Source organism: Nicotiana tabacum, chromosome 9, assembly GCF_000715075.1.
Source record: "Nicotiana tabacum cultivar K326 chromosome 9, ASM71507v2, whole genome shotgun sequence".
Taxonomy (NCBI): domain Eukaryota; kingdom Viridiplantae; phylum Streptophyta; class Magnoliopsida; order Solanales; family Solanaceae; genus Nicotiana; species Nicotiana tabacum.
The window spans coordinates 125,178,450-125,199,326 of NC_134088.1; the positions used below are offsets into that span (position 1 = coordinate 125,178,450).

The 20,877-nt window shown below is 34.9% G+C and overlaps 2 protein-coding genes across 3 annotated transcripts; both read right to left on the reverse strand.

The window, feature by feature from the left end:
- Positions 1 to 741: 741 nt before the first annotated feature.
- LOC107770914 (protein PHOTOSYSTEM I ASSEMBLY 2, chloroplastic) lies at positions 742 to 6,543 on the reverse strand. 2 transcript variants are annotated; one of them, XR_001644710.2, is made up of 7 exons: positions 6,292 to 6,543; positions 5,748 to 5,851; positions 3,105 to 3,255; positions 2,506 to 2,598; positions 1,458 to 1,588; positions 1,156 to 1,243; positions 742 to 1,021 (listed from the first exon to the last, which is right to left on the reverse strand). XR_001644710.2 is itself a non-coding variant. In XM_016590243.2 (6 exons), exons 1-5 carry the CDS (start codon positions 6,371 to 6,373, stop codon positions 1,458 to 1,460), a joined length of 561 nt encoding a protein of 186 aa, XP_016445729.1. In that variant the 5' UTR covers positions 6,374 to 6,543; the 3' UTR covers positions 1,027 to 1,243. The 2 variants fall into 2 exon arrangements, 1 of the variants encoding a protein (XP_016445729.1); XM_016590243.2 differs by lacking the exon at positions 742 to 1,021 and having other exon boundaries at positions 1,027 to 1,243.
- Positions 6,544 to 9,721: 3,178 nt separating this feature from the next.
- On the reverse strand, positions 9,722 to 20,381 carry LOC107770915 (casein kinase 1-like protein HD16). Its single transcript, XM_016590244.2, is given in 17 exon segments — positions 9,722 to 10,116; positions 10,662 to 10,850; positions 12,235 to 12,392; positions 13,439 to 13,529; positions 13,619 to 13,627; positions 13,629 to 13,794; positions 14,349 to 14,485; positions 14,571 to 14,789; positions 14,897 to 15,026; positions 15,105 to 15,171; positions 15,251 to 15,345; positions 15,533 to 15,604; positions 16,746 to 16,801; positions 17,653 to 17,722; positions 17,808 to 17,881; positions 18,011 to 18,139; positions 19,617 to 20,381. Coding segments are annotated over 17 exon segments (2,058 nt in total). The 5' UTR covers positions 19,953 to 20,381; the 3' UTR covers positions 9,722 to 10,056.
- Positions 20,382 to 20,877: the final 496 nt, after the last annotated feature.

The following is a 20,877-nucleotide window of genomic DNA, read 5'->3' on the forward strand; positions in this document are numbered from 1 at the left end:
AATTCGTATTGCATGACCATGAATCGCCATAAAATGAACCTGAAAGTCATGGTGACGCAATGAATATATATCATTAGGTCGTTTCCTATAGACTTATGAAAATATAGGCTAATCAAAGTCCGTCAAAAACCTTATACAAAATAAGCATGCACTATTATACGCGAAAAAGTGGATATAATCACAAATTTGTATTGCCTAACCTCGAAACGCAATAAAATGAACTCGAAAATTATGGCAAAGCAATGAATATTGGTCACTAAGTCGTCTCCTATGGATCTACAAAATTCCAGGCCAATTAGAATCCGTCAAAAAAATTCTACAAAATACGCATATACCAATACACACAAAAAAGTGGATATAATCACAAATTCGTGTTGCGTGACCACGAAACGCCAAAAACTAAACTCAAAAGTCATGGCGAAGCAATGAGTATTGGTCACTAGGTCGTTTCCTATGGACCTATGAAATTTCAAGCCAATTAGGGTCCACCAAAAAAAGTTATAGAAGATCAACATGTACTGATACACACGAAAATATGAATACAATAATTAATGCATATTGCATGACCCCGAAACATCAAAAAAAGAACCAAGAATGACAAAAGGCAATGTTAGTCATAGCGATGAGTATTGGTCAATAGGCCGTTTCCTATTGACCTACGAAAATTCAGACCAATCGGAGTTCGTCAAAAAAATTCTACAAAATCAATATGTACTAATGCATATGAAAAAGTAGATATAAACACAAATTCGTATTGTATGACCTCAAAATGTCATAATCTGAACCCGAAAGTCATGGCGAAGCAATGAGTATTGGTCACTACACAATTTTCTATGAATCTACAAAAATTCAGGCCAATCGTTTTCGTTGTCATAAAAATTCTACAAAAGCATGTACTAATACACATGAAAAAGTGGATATAATCACAAATTCGTGTTACATGGCCTCGAAACGCCATATAATGAACTCGAAAGTGATGGCAAAGCAATGAGTATTGGTCGCTAGGTTGTTTCCTATGGACCTACGAAAATTCAAATCAATCGGAGTCCGTTAAAAAACTTCTATGAAATCAACACGTACTAGTACACATAAAAAAGTGGATATAACCAAGTATAAAGATAAATTGGAAGCTAGAACAAGAGTTCTAACACGTACACTCTATATGCGCGACAATAGAGGAGTTGTGACATCCTTAGTTAATTTAATCTGCTGTCATTGTCCTTGTCCAATTACTATTTTCAACCTGAGGAAATAAGGAAAGGTAACAAAACACAAGGTTAGAGCAGATGAGTTTACCATTAAAAGAGAAAAGTAGAACTTGAGAATCTATGCGTAAAATGTTCAATCTGACATCTTCTTGGAATGTAAACTGATTTTGAACACCAAATAGAAAAGGCAAAGGTGATAAGCAGGATTGATAAGAGTAGAAATGAATTAGGATAAAATTGCAGACTAACCTAGGAGTTTGGCAACAGCCGCCCATTATACATCTTATCAAGTAACTTTCTTGCATCCGGACGCCTAAGAAGACCTTTATTATTTGGTAGACCAGTTCCCAAGCATACAGGACATACAAGTTTTCCTCGCCCTGCATAGTCAATGAGAAAAATATTGCTATGTTAGTGTTCAAGATAGATAAGATGAATTATTTCGAAAGCAAAAATCTTAACGTGAATGATTATCAAGTAAAAGAGACTGTCCATTGAAAAACTACTGATAGTATGTTTGTTGGGGTAATATCGAAGAACTAAATTGCAAAGGAGCCATTCTTGGGTTGTGATGCAATAAAGAAAACCCTACATCTTATGCAATATTTAAATTTTGGTTTTATGCAGGTTCATTCCCTTTCAATTCACATCCAACATCCTGTCTCAGACTATGGATGTCGTATCAAGTTTGAACTTCATTCCCTTTCAATTCACATCCAACATCCTGTCTCGGACTATGGATGTCGAATCAAGTTTGAACTAAATGCTGCAACCAAGCCACCGTTTTCATGTTACGAACTAACAGACTTGTTGCCTGATACCAGCTATCAGAATACGCACAGTCAAATTTTCAAGAAGAGAAATATGAGAGAATATTCCATATATTTTTTATAAGACGTGCAAACTCAGAACAAGTTCCAAGAGGATATTTGAAGGGGCCTTTGGAAAGAATGCCCCAAATCATGTAGTTTGAACTAGATAACTAAAGAAGATGTTGTCAAAACATGCGTGAAGTAGTCATCACAGATTTTATCAAAAGGCCAAGAAAAAAAAAAGTTGTGAAGCTGTCATCACAGACTGACTTGCAACAATATTCGGGTATATTTTGGTAAGCAAGATAAACTGAAATTTTACAGTGCAAGTCTAAAAGAGCTCCATTTGCAAGAATAAAGCGTAACGAAGGTATGAGTACTCAAGCATCAGATGTTTAGAGGAACTTATTTCTCAAAAAGCCATAAATACATTCACAGATAGAGAGAATAGCTTCAAGATATAGAGGTTAGGTATAATAACATACCATAACAATTGGGGCATTCAGTGAACTCGTAAACATCTTTGGCTCGTTTTCTGTTTAGAGCTTTCCATTTTCCTGTACCACCACACATATCACCTAAATAGAAAACAAATGAACATCTTAAAGTAGAATAGCACCAAAATAATATATGTATAGTCAGTGTTGTTAAAGGCTCATTTAAGGTGTGCTTAAGCCCTGAAACTCATTTAAAGCCAGGTTGAGCGCTCCCCCTTGCTTAAGTGGCGCTTTAGCATAGGAGATAAGGTGCTAAGGCATGCACTTGTTCATCGTGGACTCTATCTTTGAGAAGGCAGTACTAGAAAATAAATAAAGTTGTTAAACTGATAAATTAGTTGTTAAAAAACGTTATGAATGCAATTTTAGTGATCAAGAATAAGTAATTAAAATTTAGTAAAAGAAAACTAGCTCCGGAAAAATTTAAAACTTCTTGTACAAATCTGAAATTTAAAATTGTTTTAAAACGTGACTGACAAGATTTTACTTCATATATTTCCTTAGTATAGTAATTTCAATTCTTTTTATCACATAACTATCTTTAATATGTGATGAAGAAGACAAGACATAAAACAATCTAGACGTACATATTATAGCACCACTACCCCCACAATTCCGACAGGCAGCTCTTTCGTTTCCATCTAAGGCAATTGCTTTCTGTCCAGTAACGCTTATCAGAGCTCCAGTTGAGCATAGGCAAGTAAGACACCATCTCCGTGAGATTGACGTCTGTGATCCCTGTTTTGACAAGCATCAGATCTTGAATCAATAGTATAATGTGATTGTTGCATCATTCCTAACAAGTAGTCACCCGTTTAAGAAATTGCACTTACAGCTTGTTTGGGTGGTTGTTACCTATTGTATTGTATTGTTACTTTAAATATAACGTTTATTTTGATTGTTATTAAATTTTATTATATCGTATTGGTAAATCCGTTGTTATGTAACGGCAAAAAGTATCACTTTATGTAACGATGTATTTGGTGTGGTCGCGTTGTTACCCTTTTTTTTTTCTCCCATCTTGCCCTCCCTTATTATTAAATAATCTTATTTTATCCTTTTTCCTACCTTTTTATATAATAATTCTACCATGTACCTACTTTTTCTTTGTAATATTGGAAGTTTATTCTACATATTGGTGTGTGACATCATGAAATGACGGCAAATGATACAATCTATCCAAATGTGTATTCATCAAAACAATACAATATAATATTATAATACAATACCATACGATACATTATGAAACGATATGTAACAACCATCCAAACAAGCTATTAGTGGGTCCTATATTATATGATACTATTACTATTTGGAGAGTCAAACAACGTCTTTTATTCACTATAATATACTCAAACATTTTAAATATTTCAATTAGAAGTTGTGTTCTAAAGTATATTTCAAAACTGCTTCTGAATATATAATTTCTGTTTTCTGAAAAGGGAGACATCAACAGCCCAAATCAACTCGAAGATTAGAGAGGTTGACCCAAGTACTTCAAACCAAATCATTCATCTTGGACAGGTGCAGCTGTCCAAAGTAAACAAGAGAAGTTGTGGCCTAAGCCTGAGGTTGTCACGAGTACATAAACCCAAGCAAAGATGAGGAAGTGTAACGAAATCAGGAGTATGATAAAAGAGTTCCTAATTGATAAAAGTAATCTCAAATATGAATCCCCTCAAAAGCAGATCTAATTTGCAGATCCAAATTTTTGATGATTCAATATTTTGTCCTTTCCATTCACTCAGATTTTTCCGTTTCATTGGTTTGGTCCGGATTCTCTCCAAGAGCCAATTGCTCGACACAGAAAATCCTTCCTGAGACATATGGTTCAACAAATTAATTTCAGGAGAAACGATTATTTAGCATATTGAACAAAATTTACGCAGCTAGAACTGGTATTTCTATACTAACCTAAAGCACTGGCAGAAGATGTTTGGTATCTTTAAATCTGCATTCATGGGCTAGTAACAATCATAACGTAGGTGCATAGGCCTCATGACAAGACATATAGAAACCCCAAGAAACTAAAGTTGAATGAGCAATGCCACCTTACAAACCACACCTAAAAATGCCAGTTTGAATACCAGCCACCCTTTTACTCACACGCTCTCCAGTCAGTAATGTATTGCCTTGAAAGTCCCTTATTATGGATCATATAACTGACTTCTCCTACGTTGATTTCACCTTCGCATATTTGTCACTAATGCAAACCATCTACAGCTGGAAGCACTTTCAATCTGGTTCACTCTGGAGCAGCTGGCAGCTCGAAACATAGATGTAAAGCAACTATGGTTGAACAAGACTAAACTGCCATTTAGCTAGAGACGTAAAGCCCAGCCATATGATAATAGGCTCGATTCTTCTAAAGGTTACTCCTCATGAGGAAGAGCATATTATATTCCCAGGTTCAAGAATCTCCAGTTGAAGGAAGTGAATGGTTATAATCTCTACTGAATAAGTTAATGCTTGTAGAAAGTTTCTGAGGTGATTGTTGGGCTAAAGGAAACAGGCCTTACTCATCACGAGTTTCACATAGACAACTTAAGTAAGACAGCCCAACACTCTGCATAGGGCAAAGCAATAGACAAGAAGAAAATTAAGATTTACATCATTTATGCCACTGTAATACTACTGCGAACTAGCTCCTTCCGGTTGCTGGCCTAGAGGCGGAGCGACGATTTGAAGCTTATGCGTTCAGAATTCTAGTCCTTTTAAGCTACAGGGTTCTAAATTAATAATATGTGTATAATTCAATGGATTTCTTAAGACAAATACAGGGTTTGAACAAAAGCTACAGGTTTCAGCCGAACCCGCAATTGTTGCCATTCTGATGTTAAAGTATCAAATGTGCTTGTGCGAATCAACTCCTCCTTAAGTCCACATTCAAATGCTTGACAAATGTTCACGGATATATCAAGCTTATCGACAAACCAAATTCTAAGCTAGAGCCAGCAACTTACAGGGAAATTGATGTATCCCAGATATAATTGATTATTAAAGTCCTCAGAATTTCAGCCATAACTGATTAAATAATTGAATAATACTGACATGCAATCTATTTCCGAAACATGTATAACATCCAAATTCCCATTCTCAGGTCTTCCCATTAATGGAGGGATAAGATAAAAAATTTGCACCCAAAAAAAGGCTGAATTTCCAGAAATCATCAACAATTCAAAAATTCAAAATATTAGCATCCCATCAAGAAGCTGTAGTAAATTACAAACCTTTTCAACCACAGGTTCTTGTGGATTATCAGAAGAAGCTGAAGCACAATTCTCATTCTCTGAGCTGCAGCTCACACGAAAACCTGACCCCTTCTTCAAATTGGCTGCCAATTCCAGAAAAACATTATTCCCAAGTCCCAACACATTTTTCAGGCCAAAAATTCAAAAAGGGTCTTCAAAATACTACGCTAACTTTCAACAAGAAAGAACCCAATCAGAAAGGAAAATCAAGAATGACATTAACCAGTCCAAAAAAGAAACAAAAAAAAAAAACAAATAATTATCTCCCAATTACATTGCAACTGTTTATCAACTTAAACTGCTTGGTACCTGGAGTTCCACACTAAAAATTCAAAAGGGTCTTGAAAAAAAATATATATAATTTCAACCAAAATGACCTTAAACCCCACTTTGAGATTTCATCTGTATGCAGAGTATGGTCATGAAAACTACAAATTTTGAACAAAACATCCCAAGAAAAGTAAAACAAAAAAAATGACCTTTAACTAATTCACACTAAAAATCCAGTTATGTATCAACTTACGGTGATATAAAGAAGAAGATTTGGAGTTTAAATAGGAGCCGTGGAGAGCTGAGGGAGTGGGAAATGAGAGGTGCGAAGCCATCTCTCTTTGTTTTTTCTTTCTATCTCTCAACTTCTACATATACTCTTTGAGTAATTGAGATTTTTGGGATGATATTTGAAATTTTAAAGCTAAAAAAATATCAAGATGGGTAAAATATGGGTTTTGTTGGTTTTTTATGAATGAAAGAGAGGGAAACAACCATGTGCCTCATCTATGTTCCAACATGGATTCTTATCCTCTAATTTTTGTATGAATATTTAAGTTATGTTTAATTCCTTTTTGCCCCCTAAAGTTTAGATAGATGACTGACTCCTCCCCCAAACTCTAAAACTTTCTCAAGCTAAGTTACTAAGGCCTCAATTATTTGCACTTAATGAGGTCTGAATCTTAATTATTCAAATCTCAGACATTAAGTGCGTTTGTTTTTAAAGTCAAAATCTTAATTATTCAGATCTTAATTATTAAGTGTGTTTATTTTTTTTTACTTCGCATCCACTTAATGGGTCTGAATAGGTCTGTATGATTAAGATCTATAACAGAGACTTAATTTCATTAAGATGTTATCATCCACATTCATTATTAACTGCCGCCACCGCCAACCATTATCAACTACCACCATGTCACCCACCACCACCATACTCAACCACCACCACCACCATACTCAATCACCACAACAACCACCATCATCTTCAATCATAGCCACCATTATCGACTACCATCACCCACATCCTCACCACTCCCACTACCATCATTTTCAACCACAACTAACACTCATCCACCTCAACTACCACAACTAACCATCCCATCACCATTAAAAATCATAGCCGGCACTGCCTATCATTATAAACTACCACCACCCACCACCACCTTCCTCAATCACAACTACCAACACCACCCGCCATTATTAACTATCACCACCCACCACCACCATCCTCAATCATAATAGCTACCACTACCAATTACAACTAACTACTACCCTGAACCACCACCATCAACCAAAACTACCACCAACCGCCGCCTCTAGTCGGGATTCACAAACACCACCATTAGCCATCACCATCAGCAACTACCATAGAATATTAGATTGATTAGTATTTTAATTGAATTTTATGTTTATTAATTTTCAAATAAAGATAAATTGTATACATTCCGATGTTAAAAATCAAACGGTCTTAGTCATTTAGTATTCAGATCTTAATACACATTTTAATATTCAGATGTGTATTCAGATTCAGATGTCTTAATCTTAATACACATCTTGATATTCATATGTGTATTCAGACGTCTTAATCTTAAAAAAACAAATGAGGCCTAACTCTCTAATACTATTTACTAGGGGTGTACATAGGTCGGGTTGGTTCAAAATTTTTAATTATCAAACCAAACCGATGGTGTCGGATTTTTAAATTTATAAACCAAACCAAACCAACAAAGTCGGGTTTTTCAATCTCGGATTTTTTCGGATTTTCGGATTTTTTTCCGGTAAAGTCTTCATAGCATAAAATATATAACTTGTGCTCCAAATATTTCTTAAGTCCTAGTAAAATACAACTATATAATGTATTTTCCAAGAAACTAACACAATAATATGAGATAAGTCATAGCATTATACTAAAATATTCAATAAGAAAGTTAAAATAATAAAATTACATAAAACAAATATTGCTAATTAATAAGTCATAATGAAAATTAACATAATCTAAAAATACTATCTAAGTCATGCTAAAATAAGTATAGGCTAGCTAATAAGCACTAATATTAATTAATAAGCACTAAAGAAAAAGATAAACTAAATTATGCATTTTCATTATAAACCAATGTAAAACTAAAATAATTATCCAACACTATCATCATTCCTAGTATTAAATTGAATTTCTTTTGTTAGTATTAGTATTGATTTGAATTTTGTTTGAGTTACTACATTTATGGGTTATAAAATTTATTTACCATTCGAGAATATTAAGTCTAAACTTAAAATAATACGTTAAAAGATAAAACTGTGAAAAAATTTAAGAAATACTTATAAATTATATTACAATAAATATTTATATGTATAAAATATTTTTAAAAATTATATAAATGTACTATCGGGTTGGTTTGGTTTCAGTTTGACTTTTTTAGTTAAAACCAAACCAAACTAATTATGGTCGGGTTTTATTTTCCAATACCAAACCAAATCAAACCAAACCACATCTTTTTTTTTTTACCGGTTTGACTCGGATTATCGGCTTGGTGCGGTTTATCGGTTTTCTTTGTACACCCCTAGTATTTACTAGTACTAACTTGTTTATGAACTTTACCAAAGGATGCATTTCAATTTGTATTGCTGACTCCTATATTTCCTTAATAACCATAACAAAAAAAATGTCTCTCCCAAATATTAAATAATTGTCGTTTTTTATTGTTAATAACTGATTGTATTCTCAAATAATTAATTTACGTATATGTTTGATACACTTGGAAAGAAAGAAGAAATGTTACATCTTTCTTAGCGGGCGTTTGGACATAAGAATTGTAAAATTCCAAAATAGGAGAAAAAAAAATTTCAAGTGAAAATGGTATTTGAAATTTAAAGTTGTGTTTGGAAATGAATATAATTTTGGGTTGTTTTTGAAGTTTTGTGAGTGATTTGAGTGAAAATTTTGAAAAATAACTTTTTGGAGTTTTTCAAATTTTCAAAAATTTTCAAAATGCATCTTCAAAGTGAAAATTGAAAATTTTATGGACAAACGTTGATTTCGGAAAAAAGTGAAACTTTTTTGGAAAAATTCTTATGTCCAAACGGGTATATTCTGTCAGTTCTCTCAATATAGTTGTAAATTTAGTTTAATTGAAAATTATTAATGAATCTGGTAAAAAAATGTTAGGCATTTATAATGCTTTAGTGATAAAAGACGTCTATTGGAATCTTTTATTCTATTTGATATTTCACTTTTGGAAAGGAAGATTAGAAAACTAAGAGAACTTAATATGTTTGGTTGGCCAATATTACCTCTTAAGTTATCTTAAAATTTCAATGATGATTGTTGTCGTAGCACAATAATATTGTTACTTTCATTGTTCTATAGTTATCACTGCTATATTTCAGAGAATAGAATTATGAATTAGAAGAGAATAAAGGACGTCATATTTTAGTAATTATTATCTACTCAATCTTATAATTGTTACACAGACTAAAATAAGACATTTAGGAGGTGTCAATTTAGGTGGAGATGTTTACATTTTAAGCTTAACCCTGCTAATTTGGATACGCCTTCACATCTCTTAAATTATTATATCTAATTTGCTGGTTGGATAAGCAACTAGTATCGTATTAGGAGAGAAATCAAATAGATCAATAGGACATAGTACAAAGGCCGATGACTGCAACAACAACAACATACCCGATGACACGAAGAGAGTCAATAGGTTAAGATACAATACTTTTTCCAGCAATACGAGCACACGAAGAAATTTTGCAGCAAAATCTAAATGATTAGTTTTGCTGCAAAATCTAAATGACTAATTTTGATGCAGACAATTTTTCTGTAACTTACGATATCAAAGACATCATAGCAAAAAGCTGCTATACAGACCAGCTAACATAAACTAGGACATAACTAAAATTTCCTGTGCATGACATTCAAAGGCATCGGACCTTGCCATCGATTTTACAATTGACAATGAAACAAAGAAGAGAATAAGATACATTGTCAGGTTTACAACAATTGGTCACAAATTTTTCAAGATACAGTGCGCCCATAGCATAGACAAGAAAGATAGAGATTCTTTCCCCACTTCTCCTGCAACGAAAACCAAAGTTGACGCAAGTTAACTTTCTCGTAATAAAATGAAGATGATAAAGTCTCATCATATATTAGTCTGAGAACAGCAGACTTGCTAATAACAGAACCTAATCAAAGCAAAAGATTCATAGAGGCAATACGAACTGGTCGGAACTAAGACCAAGTGCTGATGTTACACTTGCATCAGGTCAGGTAGGGATAACAAAGTGACTGAGAGAACCTCTAGCTTTAGAGAACCTACTGTATAGTTATGATTAACATAAGATCTCAAAAGGTCTACTATATATGATTAACTAGAGCATTAAGATATACTACATATTATAATGAGGGCATGGATGAAAGTTCAAGAGAATTTTACTAAATATGTTTACAAGGATTTCCTGGAAGTGCATAATATGAATATCAAAAACCTTACATAATTGATAATATAATACTGGTAAAATCTGCTAAAATAGCATTAGCCAGCAAGTAATGCTCACACTTTTCTTAGCTCATCAACAATTTAGGCAAAGCAGAGGAGAAAACAGTTTCACAAAAATTACCTTGACATGTGTGCTGGGAAACTGAGATGTTCGCAGAGTTTCCTGAGTCTCATCACCAGGTCTTCGGCGAGGCACACTCAGGATAAGGGCAGCTTGGTCTGCCGTAGCAGCTGTTGCAGTAATACGATAACCATTATCCCACCGCTTGTGAATGCCTTCACTGGGATAAAGAAAATCGAGCTCTACCACCTATTAAACATAAACAATCTAAATGTTACTAAAGCTAGCACTAATTTGGGAGATAGGACGTCTTACCAGATGATCAAAGTTTTCTACAACAAATGGTACTATAAGAGAAACTAATAGTCATGCAATGATGCATTGACATTCAAATCAAACGAGCATGACAACATCCATTGCATTTAACAGCTTGCTTTGACCTTATTCAAGGTAACCGGGAAAAGAAAAGAAAAGGTTATGTATCTTTAAAAGTGGCTCTTTAGATTCTAGAGTCAACTCCCAAGAGTAACTTGGATTAGCTGTTGTTAGGTTTATACTCTTTCAATGCCAAATCGAGGTCATCTTCCGATTAAAAATTATGTTCGCTTTGCCAGTGGTGCACTACCTTATCATTCCTCCTTTCTTGTGAATAATATTTCACTTGTCAAAATAATTTTTCGCAACAAAAATATACTCGAATAGCTTTTAAATATCTTCTCCTTATTATGGATAAGATAAAAAGCTTCAGCTACCAAATATTTATATGATATTAACCAAAAAACAATACTTCTAACTATATCTAAATGATAGTGAAACTATCCATAGTGTAATACCAATTATGACACCCAACTTCAGATGAGGACTATAGCTTTGTGTAAACTGTGTATTAATTCAGTATGACCTATTTATACATGTCAAGTGCCATGCTTATGTTCAATTCCGGCAGCCACATTTGACAGAATATAGCAATGAGAACCTCATAAGTTCATACTTGATATCAATATTACCTAATATATCAATGAATATGTATGCTGCCTAACTCTCTGTATGTCTTCTATAAACCAATTAGTTTTTATTTTTTAACAAACCAACAATTTTATTGCTATTGTGGGAAAAGCACAACAAACAATTAGTTTATAGGATAAAATTTAAGTTAAATTTTCATATATGTCAATAAATGAAACATTTCTATTACTTGATTTCCATGCAAACACTTTGTTTACGATACATAACCAGGAATTAGCTTAATCCAACAAATCTGCAAGGTCCAACGTAAACGAACTACATATTTTTTGAAATATTTGGAGGAATGAGTGGACATTAAACAAAACTACTTCATTTCCTTCGAGAAATCACAACTTTAATGGGACTACCATTTTAGCTCCTCCAGCAATACATTATAATTTTATTACCATTGAAAAAACTGACTGGAAGATTTGCACTTCTCCTTTCAAGCGTCGTCTTCGTGGGAAGTTTATTCAACAATTTTTCAAGGCTATAACAGCACGAAAATATTGAAAAAAGATGACATGGGATAGAAGGGATCAAGATAACATCACGAAACCATATTAGATTTTTTTTTTTTTTTTTTTTTGAGTGTGAGAGAGAGAGAGAGAAGAGAGGGATGAACAACCTGGTCACTGAAGCCTGAATTGCGTGACATAACAACAGCCCACCTAGAGCCAGCAGTTGCCATGGAGGTCACGTGGAACCCTTCTTTCCACTTCTTGCTTATCCACTTAAAGGGAAACGACTCACTCACTTTATAAGACTGTTGAGTGAACTGTGTGCCTGCAGAAAATGTCATAACTGTGATATACAAAAAGATAAAAGAAAGTCCAGAACCTAGAGCTGCGACCTAAAAAGCTCAATGCTGGCATAACGGTCTGCATTTGCCTTTGCATAGGAAGAAATACTCTCCACAACAATTAGATGAAATAATGCAACTTAGTGGTCTAACTTCGACATATCACTAACTAGAACTTCCAGATACAGGCAATAAACTCGCGTGTCTCAATTGAACTACTTTAGTTGGTGTAACTATTAACTAACTACATAAACACTCTATGATTGTTATCTTGCAATGTTTTGACTTTATAAAAAGTTCAAACTGGCAAGAGAAAAAGGCTAAATTTCCATTGCATGTAGACTGTAGAGCAATGTTTTAGCATCTAAAGAAGTAATCCATCATCTAAAATCACTACATCGGACTGAAAGGATCATACAAACTGATAAAAAGTTAATACCTTCTTTTATATATATAAAAATAAAGTTAATACCTTCTGATTCGCCTTATGAGAACATAAAAAGCTTTTGATAACAGAACTACACTAGAAAACAACTGCCCCAGCAGCAAACACTTAATTTGTTACAGATCCATGTTATAGTCTGATCGGTAAAGTGGAGGATATGAAATCTAGGTCCAGCAGTAGAGGTAGTTATTCAATGCAAGATAAAATTTCAAAGGGACCAAACAAAACGAACCAACAGAAAGCATAACCGGCACAGTAATACAAACAGCCCAATGGAAAATTATGCTGTGAACTACTGAACCATAGGCACCAAGCATCTAAATATCTACTTAATATAATACAGAAACAAACGGACACCGAATACTAATATGATTCCAACAGGGCACAATACCACAACTCTTGTCTCAAGCACATTTCCAGCATGGTAGAAAAACTGTGGGAAGAACCTAAGTTTATATCAGATACCAAAATTACCAATTTCAAAATATAAGGCAAGAAAAGATATCTAGCTAAATTGTCTAAAGGCAGGTAAAAGATCAAAACAAGCAGAGAGAATTGACCTACAGCATGTTAAAGAAAACCCACCTTTTGACATTACTACTAAAGAGCTTCCATTGGTGGCACCTGCAAGAGAACTAATGTAATAGTTCTTCTCCCACTGCTCCATAATCCACTCCTGTAAATATGCATTAGAAAGATAAGATAATTATATATGATGTTAAATGGCTCAGCAGCACATGAAGTCTACATGAAACTCCTAGTTACCTTGTGCAAAGAAGAAAGGCGACAGCTCATAAACTTGGCTGGTGAAGTTCGTTCCAGCATCCATGATAATAGCCCATAAGCTGGAACAGGACGCTACACAACTTATAGACAAACCATCCACAGACCCTTTCTCTACGTGTTGTGCCAATCTTGTGTCTGCTACATTATAATGGTACCTAAAAAAGTCACGGTGTATTAAGTAGAGAAAGTGGTGAATAAAGGATGATTACTCAATCACCATTATGAATTGAATCAAAAAGGATCATCTCCTGATACCATGGAGCAAAAGTGAACACAAAAAATATCATTTATCATCCTGACGAATATGTAGTAATTATACCATTAGAAGGCAAAGGACACTCGATGCATCCTTCTTAATAAAATATGTCAACGTGAATTGACTAAGGTACCAAGTTTGGCAGATATTTATTTCTTCTACCACCATATCTAGCCTTCCAAGAGTTCAAAATTCATACTGGCAGGAGCTTAAATTTCCTCCTCTCCACGTAAATATCAAATTTGGCCAATACTACAATGTTTCTGTTCATTTTCCTAAGATGCTAAAAACGCTTCTATTCTCCAGTGCAACTACATAAACACTCACTTGACAAAAAACCCACCTCCAACCCGCATCCCCATTTGAGGTGAAAAAGTCAAGGATTAATGTTCACTGCTGACAAATACTTATCAACTGCTTTACAAGAAGAGACCAATCATGTGAAATAGCTACCTCTGTTTCATCGGCTTTCTGGCATTGTAAATTGAAATCCATTGTGTCGCAGGAACTCCCATGCGAACCTTCTTCTGAGGCTGCTCTTCTTCCTCATTTAAAGTCAGCCTCCCCCGCTTTTGGCCGACTTGGATAACCTGTAATAATTACACAATGAGCCAATGGATGGCCTGTAATATAATTCTAACATACTGCGGCTTACATAAAATTTAGAGTACTTACCTTTTGGGCACCATCTGTGTTGATCGGTCTTATAGCAGGATCAGCTCCAAGCAAGCTCCCAAATAGAGAGATTAGCTTTGAATATTTTGGTTCTTCATCAAATTTCAGGTTAATTACTGTATCAAGAAATTCTCTAAAAGGTGCAGGGCAGAAGCAACACAGCATCTCCGGAGATGTTGCCATCTTTTTTTTGCAGACCAGAAATGATTTGTTATCACCCTGAAACTCAAAAGATGAACTTGTTAAAAGAGATGTGCTGAAAGCTATATGACTGAAACAAACTGTCTGCAGTATAACGACTTGACAGAGGCAGGTGAAGCAGATACCTGATAACCCTGCCATGGCAGCCTCCCTCTGTGAAGAAAAATTAGTGTGTATGCAAGTGATTCCAGATCATCTCTTCTACTGGCAGTCCTTCCCAAGTGAGCATGTGTACTTGCATACCGGACAGTCCCTCTGAAATTGATAAATAGGAGTTAATATTGGATAGATATGTAAGAAAACTAAGGCAGAGGATAGCAGAACATGAAACACCTGAATGTGTCAGGACGCTGATCATATCCGACGTGCTGCCCTTTTGAAGTGTCTCTCCACTTCGTGGCTGTACTTGGTAGATAAAGTAATCAGGAATAAGGATTATCAAATCAACGGAACAAAAACCTAAAACTAAGTTCTCTTACCCAGTCCCAAGTCAACTAGGAACAACTTCTTCTCTTGCGGCGTTGATGGCTGGCCAAGTAAAAAGTTTTCTGGCTTTACGTCTCCGTGCACGTATCTAAGGTCAAGAGAAACAGTCACTTGGAAGAATTCAACGAAAACTACAGAGATCTCAAATTAAAAGTAGTTCAAGTTTTTCAGCAACAGAAAGAACCAACATGATTGCAAGGAGAGCGTATTCATAGCCTTACTTATCCCCAAAACGAAAAGGAAAGGAAAGGAAAGGGAAAAGAGTGTGTTCATACCCTTTTGCGTGCAGCTTTTCCAAAATTGACAAAGACTCAACTGCAATACAGGCCACCATTTCTGCAGACATTCTGCAAAAGTAGGATTTATGAGCAGAGCTCTGAAGTTGGCATATAATCTCACAAACTGACTAACTAAATTCTAGTTTAACTTTGGAGTTCTAATAGGAAGAAAAAATGGCAGATAGGGTGTAAGATCTCAATTTTTGTACACCATTTGTATACCCGAAGTCTGCCGCATCAATAAAATTATACCTTACACAAAAACATATAGGAATAAAGTGAAGTGATACAGTGGATTATCCTTACGTTTTCACAGCATCGGGCTTATTTTCTGGTTTTGTTATTGCATTTCAACTATTTTCTAGTTCTTGTGATGCTAATATTATTTCTTTGGTTTCTGTTTGATGGTACTAATATATTGTCCCTTCCCTTCTCTTCTCGTATTTTCCGTCTTCTTGAGCGGAGGGTCTTTCGGAAACAGCCTCTCTACTCCTTCGGGGTAGGGGTAATGTTTGCGTACACACTACCCTCCCCATACCCCACTTGTGGAATTTTACTGGGTCATTGTTGTTGTTGTTGTCGATAGAGTGGATTCTTTGGGTGCACAGAGGATGTATACTCAATTGAATGACACTATGAACGCTTCATTTAATAAATTAATGAGTCTTTGACATACTCCAGTCACCACCGATTGCTTATCTTCTATTTGCACATCCTAAGAATTAAGTTAACTAAATATCAACAGAAGCAATTTTTTTATAATGTTAAAGTACCAACAGAAGCATATTAGAGTTGCACATCTTAAAATTTGTTCTCCATTACTCCATGAGAACAATTATAAAAGATAAATTGACAACAATAAGTTTGTCGAGTATCTTTTTTGTTCTCAGAAATAAACCTCGGAAAAACAGAATCTATACTGTACACCAATGAGAGCTGATCCCTATCAAGGAAAAACACCAGTGTACGAGGATATCAAGGTCCATTTTATATACACCAGTTTATGAGGATATCAAGGTCCTTTTTAAGTTCGATATTGGCATTATTACATAATTCATGTTAAATAATTGGTGACTTATTGAACTATGATATCTCTACTATCATATAAATAATTAATTACTGAAAGAATATGAAAACAGCTACTTCCGGGAAGAGGTCTGACAATTGGGGGAAAAAAACAAGTATGATTATAATAGTGTTAGCTACTTACGATTGTCCAGAGGAATTCCACACATCCCATAAACTAGGCCCTAGCATGTCCATAACCTGCATGCATGATAATATGGTCAATTTACATCACCGTACATAGCACTCATTTAACATATAAAACCGCAATCACTTTCCCAGAAAAACATATAGACATGCATTCACATTAAAAAAAGGTCCTAATCATTAACAACCACTTTGCTAGTAACTCCTCCGGCCGAAAATATTTATCCTTCTTTCTCTTTGGGCATGTCCCAAAATTTTATCCCGTTTCAAGAACTAAATCTTTTTTCTTCCAAAACCACCTTCAACAGCAAGAACATGGATATGACTTTTTTAAAGGCATGGACATGATTCTAGCAGATCTTTTTACTACACAGGGACTATTAGAAGAATAAGCATGAAAAAGCTTCAAATTTTGTTAAATTGAACAGAAAAGATAAAGAGATTATTATAGGATTGACGGAGTAAAATTTTTAAAGGAAATTGATACTTCTACCAAATGGAAATAAAAGAGAGGACATTCTTCAAACACAAATTCTGAGACCAATCCACTCATTCCCAAAAGAAAGAAGTAACTACCAAACCAGTCTTGATTGTTCAATTGAAAGAGAACTGGCTGAATATGTGAATAATAAAAAAAAATAAAGACGTCCATTGAACATTAAAGCTAATTCTTAGCTTAGTAAAGACAGAAATGAGACGGCCTTAATAACTTGAAATACATCACGCCCTGCATATTATACATATTAAATTCTCCATGAAGGCTGAAATTAGAATGCCAAAAGAGGTCACAATCGTTGTCACACTCACAATGCTGATGCTTCTCCTAAAAATGAATATCCACAAAACAATTTCCTTTATCCTCCATAATTACTATAAGTATAGCAAATCTGCCTCCGTAAACATACCATAACATAATAGTCTCCTGCCCTTCCTTTATAATGCACTCTGGGCACTCCATGGCTGCCACCAAGAGTACTGCTCAACAAAAGGCACATGTTTTAGTCCTGCAATTTTATTTCAACATAAGCACAAAGTAATTTCAAAAGTATCACGTCCTTACTTGTAAACTTGCCACTCATATGGAGGACCATAGCTACAGCCTTTGCTATTTCTATGCTCAAACTTCAGCGCAACCTAGAGCCATAACAGAGAGTCAATGTGGATTACGTAACTATCACTTGTAGACAGATAAACTAGCCTTGACAAAAAGGATGTCAGGAAGGAAAAAAAAGAATCTAGCGGATTCATAAGCAACCATATTACCTCCATAGCCAAGGGACCGTTAGCACGCTCATTCCCGCCAGTAAGACGGCGACCCAAAAACACCTGTCCAAAACCACCTTTACCTAACTTCCTTTCAACCTTATAAAGTGGTGATCCTCCTACTTGCACCTGAAGGCAGAAATCATGCGGAAACTAAAAATGAGTAGAATTTTGACATTTAATCCAAAGATTTGAAAAATTCTTACAACACAACTACATTGAAGCTCAATATCTAGCAGTCTAATTTGCAAGTAGTAGAAGTGCTTCACGCATGTCATGTTTCGGCCAAAGAAGGCATTAGTGAGTATGAGAATCACTTGGGAATCCTAGGGGAATGCACGTCCTAGGTCTGGATCAAGCAATTTCACCTAAAATATTGAAGGCACTCGATCTAATAAGTACCTTTTGTTAGGAGTCAGAAATTCTAGGGCTCGGATGCTAGTGTTCTCCTTATTTACTTCACGTATTTACAGACCAAATATATGCAATACATGTATGTGAGTAGGACCAATGACATCTATGCAGTCGAGAACAATGCACCAAGTTCTACAAAATACCAATTTTACTTTTTTTTCCGATAATGGTCCTAAATTAACAAAGAAATAGGTCACTTCATGCTTCAAAAACACAAAATCCCCGGAAACACGCACAAGAAGCTGCAACATCAAAATTATTCAAACGAACAAAAAACAAAGATTATCGGACATATATAAATTAGACACACATTTGTTGTATAGAAGACAAATTCTTGAGAATTTCAATAAAATGATACACGAATAGAGCATAACAACAACAACCACTACACCTCATAGAGCATAACAACAACAAGTACATCTCAAGTTGGGGTCAGTTACATGAATACTCACTAACCATGTTAATTAATCCCATCTCATGCCAATATCATGCAAGTACAAATAAAAGGTACTCCCTCCGTTTTAATTTATGTAAAACTATTTACTTTTTAGTCCGTGCAAAAAAGAATGACCTCTTTCCTTATTTGGAAACAATTTAACTTTTATGGAATGATTTATTTTTTTTTTTGAAAATATATGTGCCTCATTTTAAAACACAAGTTCAAACACAAGTTCAAAAGTCTTCTCTCTTTTCTTAAACTCTGTGACCAGTCAAATAGGTTCACATAAATTGAAACGGAAGGAGTATTAGAACTTCTCATCCCACATAGAGCATAATGGACATAAAATGATGCCCGCATAAAGCATAAGGGATATACAACGATGCCTGCATAAAGCATATATAAAATTCATATAACCAACCCCAACCAGGAGCAGATGTAGTATTAAAGTTATGGGGTTATCTAAAACCAGTAACTTTGACTCAGACCTTCTATATACAACAACTACGCCTCAATCCCAAACAAGTAACTTTGACTCAAACCTTCTATATACAACAACTACGCCTCAATCCCAAACAAGTCGGGTCGGCTATCTGAATACTCACTAGCTCAGGCCTTCTATAAGTGTTAAAAAATTGACTAAAAAGCATAATAATATATTTCAAACACAGTAAATCAAATAGAATCCATAAAGTTCAAATTTTGGATCCACATCCGGACATTCAGAGGTAGAAATGTATGATCGTCACACACCTGTTCAGGAAAAAGATTAGCGTTCTCATCTTCTTGTGCAGTCGCTTTATTATTGTTATTATTATTAGCACTCAAACCACCACTCTCATCCCCCATCTTTTCCTCCTCCTCCTCCTCAACTTCTTCTACCTCAAGTCTCTCCTTCTCCTTCTCCTTCTCCTTCACCTCAACCGCCTCGACCACCTTATTAGCTTCTGCTGCTGCTGCTTTGGCCTTCGCAGCCCGAGTCTTAATATAACTCCGACCACCAACACCACCGCCGCCTCTTTTCTTTTTCGCCGCTGCTACTTGAGCTCCACCGCGCTTACGTACAACCCCACTCCGCAACTCCGGCATTCTTTTTTACCCATATAAATCGAACAACAACCCGAATCCGAATTGTACATCACTGTGTTTTCTTCATCAAAACCCTAAACATAATCATCAGTTAGGTTCATAAATTCAAAAAAAAAAAGGAGTTTGGTTGAATTAATTACAAAAAAAAAGGGATAAGAAGTAAAAATTCGAACAAAAAGGGGGTATTTTTTTTGGGAGATTTTTGATGCTAGGGTTTGTTTGAAGAGAAAAAGATCTGTGTACGCGTTAATGTCGATGAAAAAGTAGTTTACTTCTGTTTTTGTTTTTGTTGTATACATATAGTAGAGGAGATTAAGCGAGAGGTGGGTATTAATTTCTCTTTTTTCAAGTTTACTAGTATTTTCTTTTCATTTTTCTCTTTGTATATTGTGTATAGATATAAATCCAAAATTCAAAGTCTAAAATCCTGACCAAGCTCTGTATTGAACTTTCTAATATGAGGACTTCTCAAGCAAAATTTGCATGCTTTGGTACTATGGTAGCAAAGAATGTGAGTTGGCAAAAGGAAAATCACAAGAAAGTGGGTAAAATTTGAGCCCCCAAATTTTCCTACAACTCAATTTTGGTCCTTGAATTTTGGGGTAAGACTAATGTTTAAACCAAAAAAAAGTAGAGGTTAACATTGATATAATAAGTTAACAATTGGGTTAACTCTATCAAATTGGTTGTGCGCGATGTGAATTTGGATTAGTTATGCGTATGATTTTGAACATAAGAAGAAAAACGTGATTGCACATACATCTTTATTCAATGGTTGAGTTTAAATATGTAAAAATATACAGGTTAATGTGCGGTGCTTTGTGGATAGCAATGTTCTTTCTAATTAAGTACGAAGTACATAAATTGATGGAGATAAGTATAGACTGTGTGCTCAAATGTAACTACCTATATGATAAAACGCTTT

Excerpts from the sequence above, each read along its gene's own strand:
- LOC107770914 (XM_016590243.2), bottom strand. The coding sequence starts at position 6,373 with ATGGCTTCGCACCTCTCATTTCCCACTCCCTCAGCTCTCCACGGCTCC. Across the intron at positions 3,256-5,747 it reads AAGAACCTGTGGTTGAAAAG|GGATCACAGACGTCAATCTC; the intron begins GTTTGTAATTTA and ends TTGTCAAAACAG. Across the intron at positions 2,599-3,104 it reads GGGTAGTGGTGCTATAATAT|GTGATATGTGTGGTGGTACA; the intron begins GTACGTCTAGAT and ends TTTTCTATTTAG.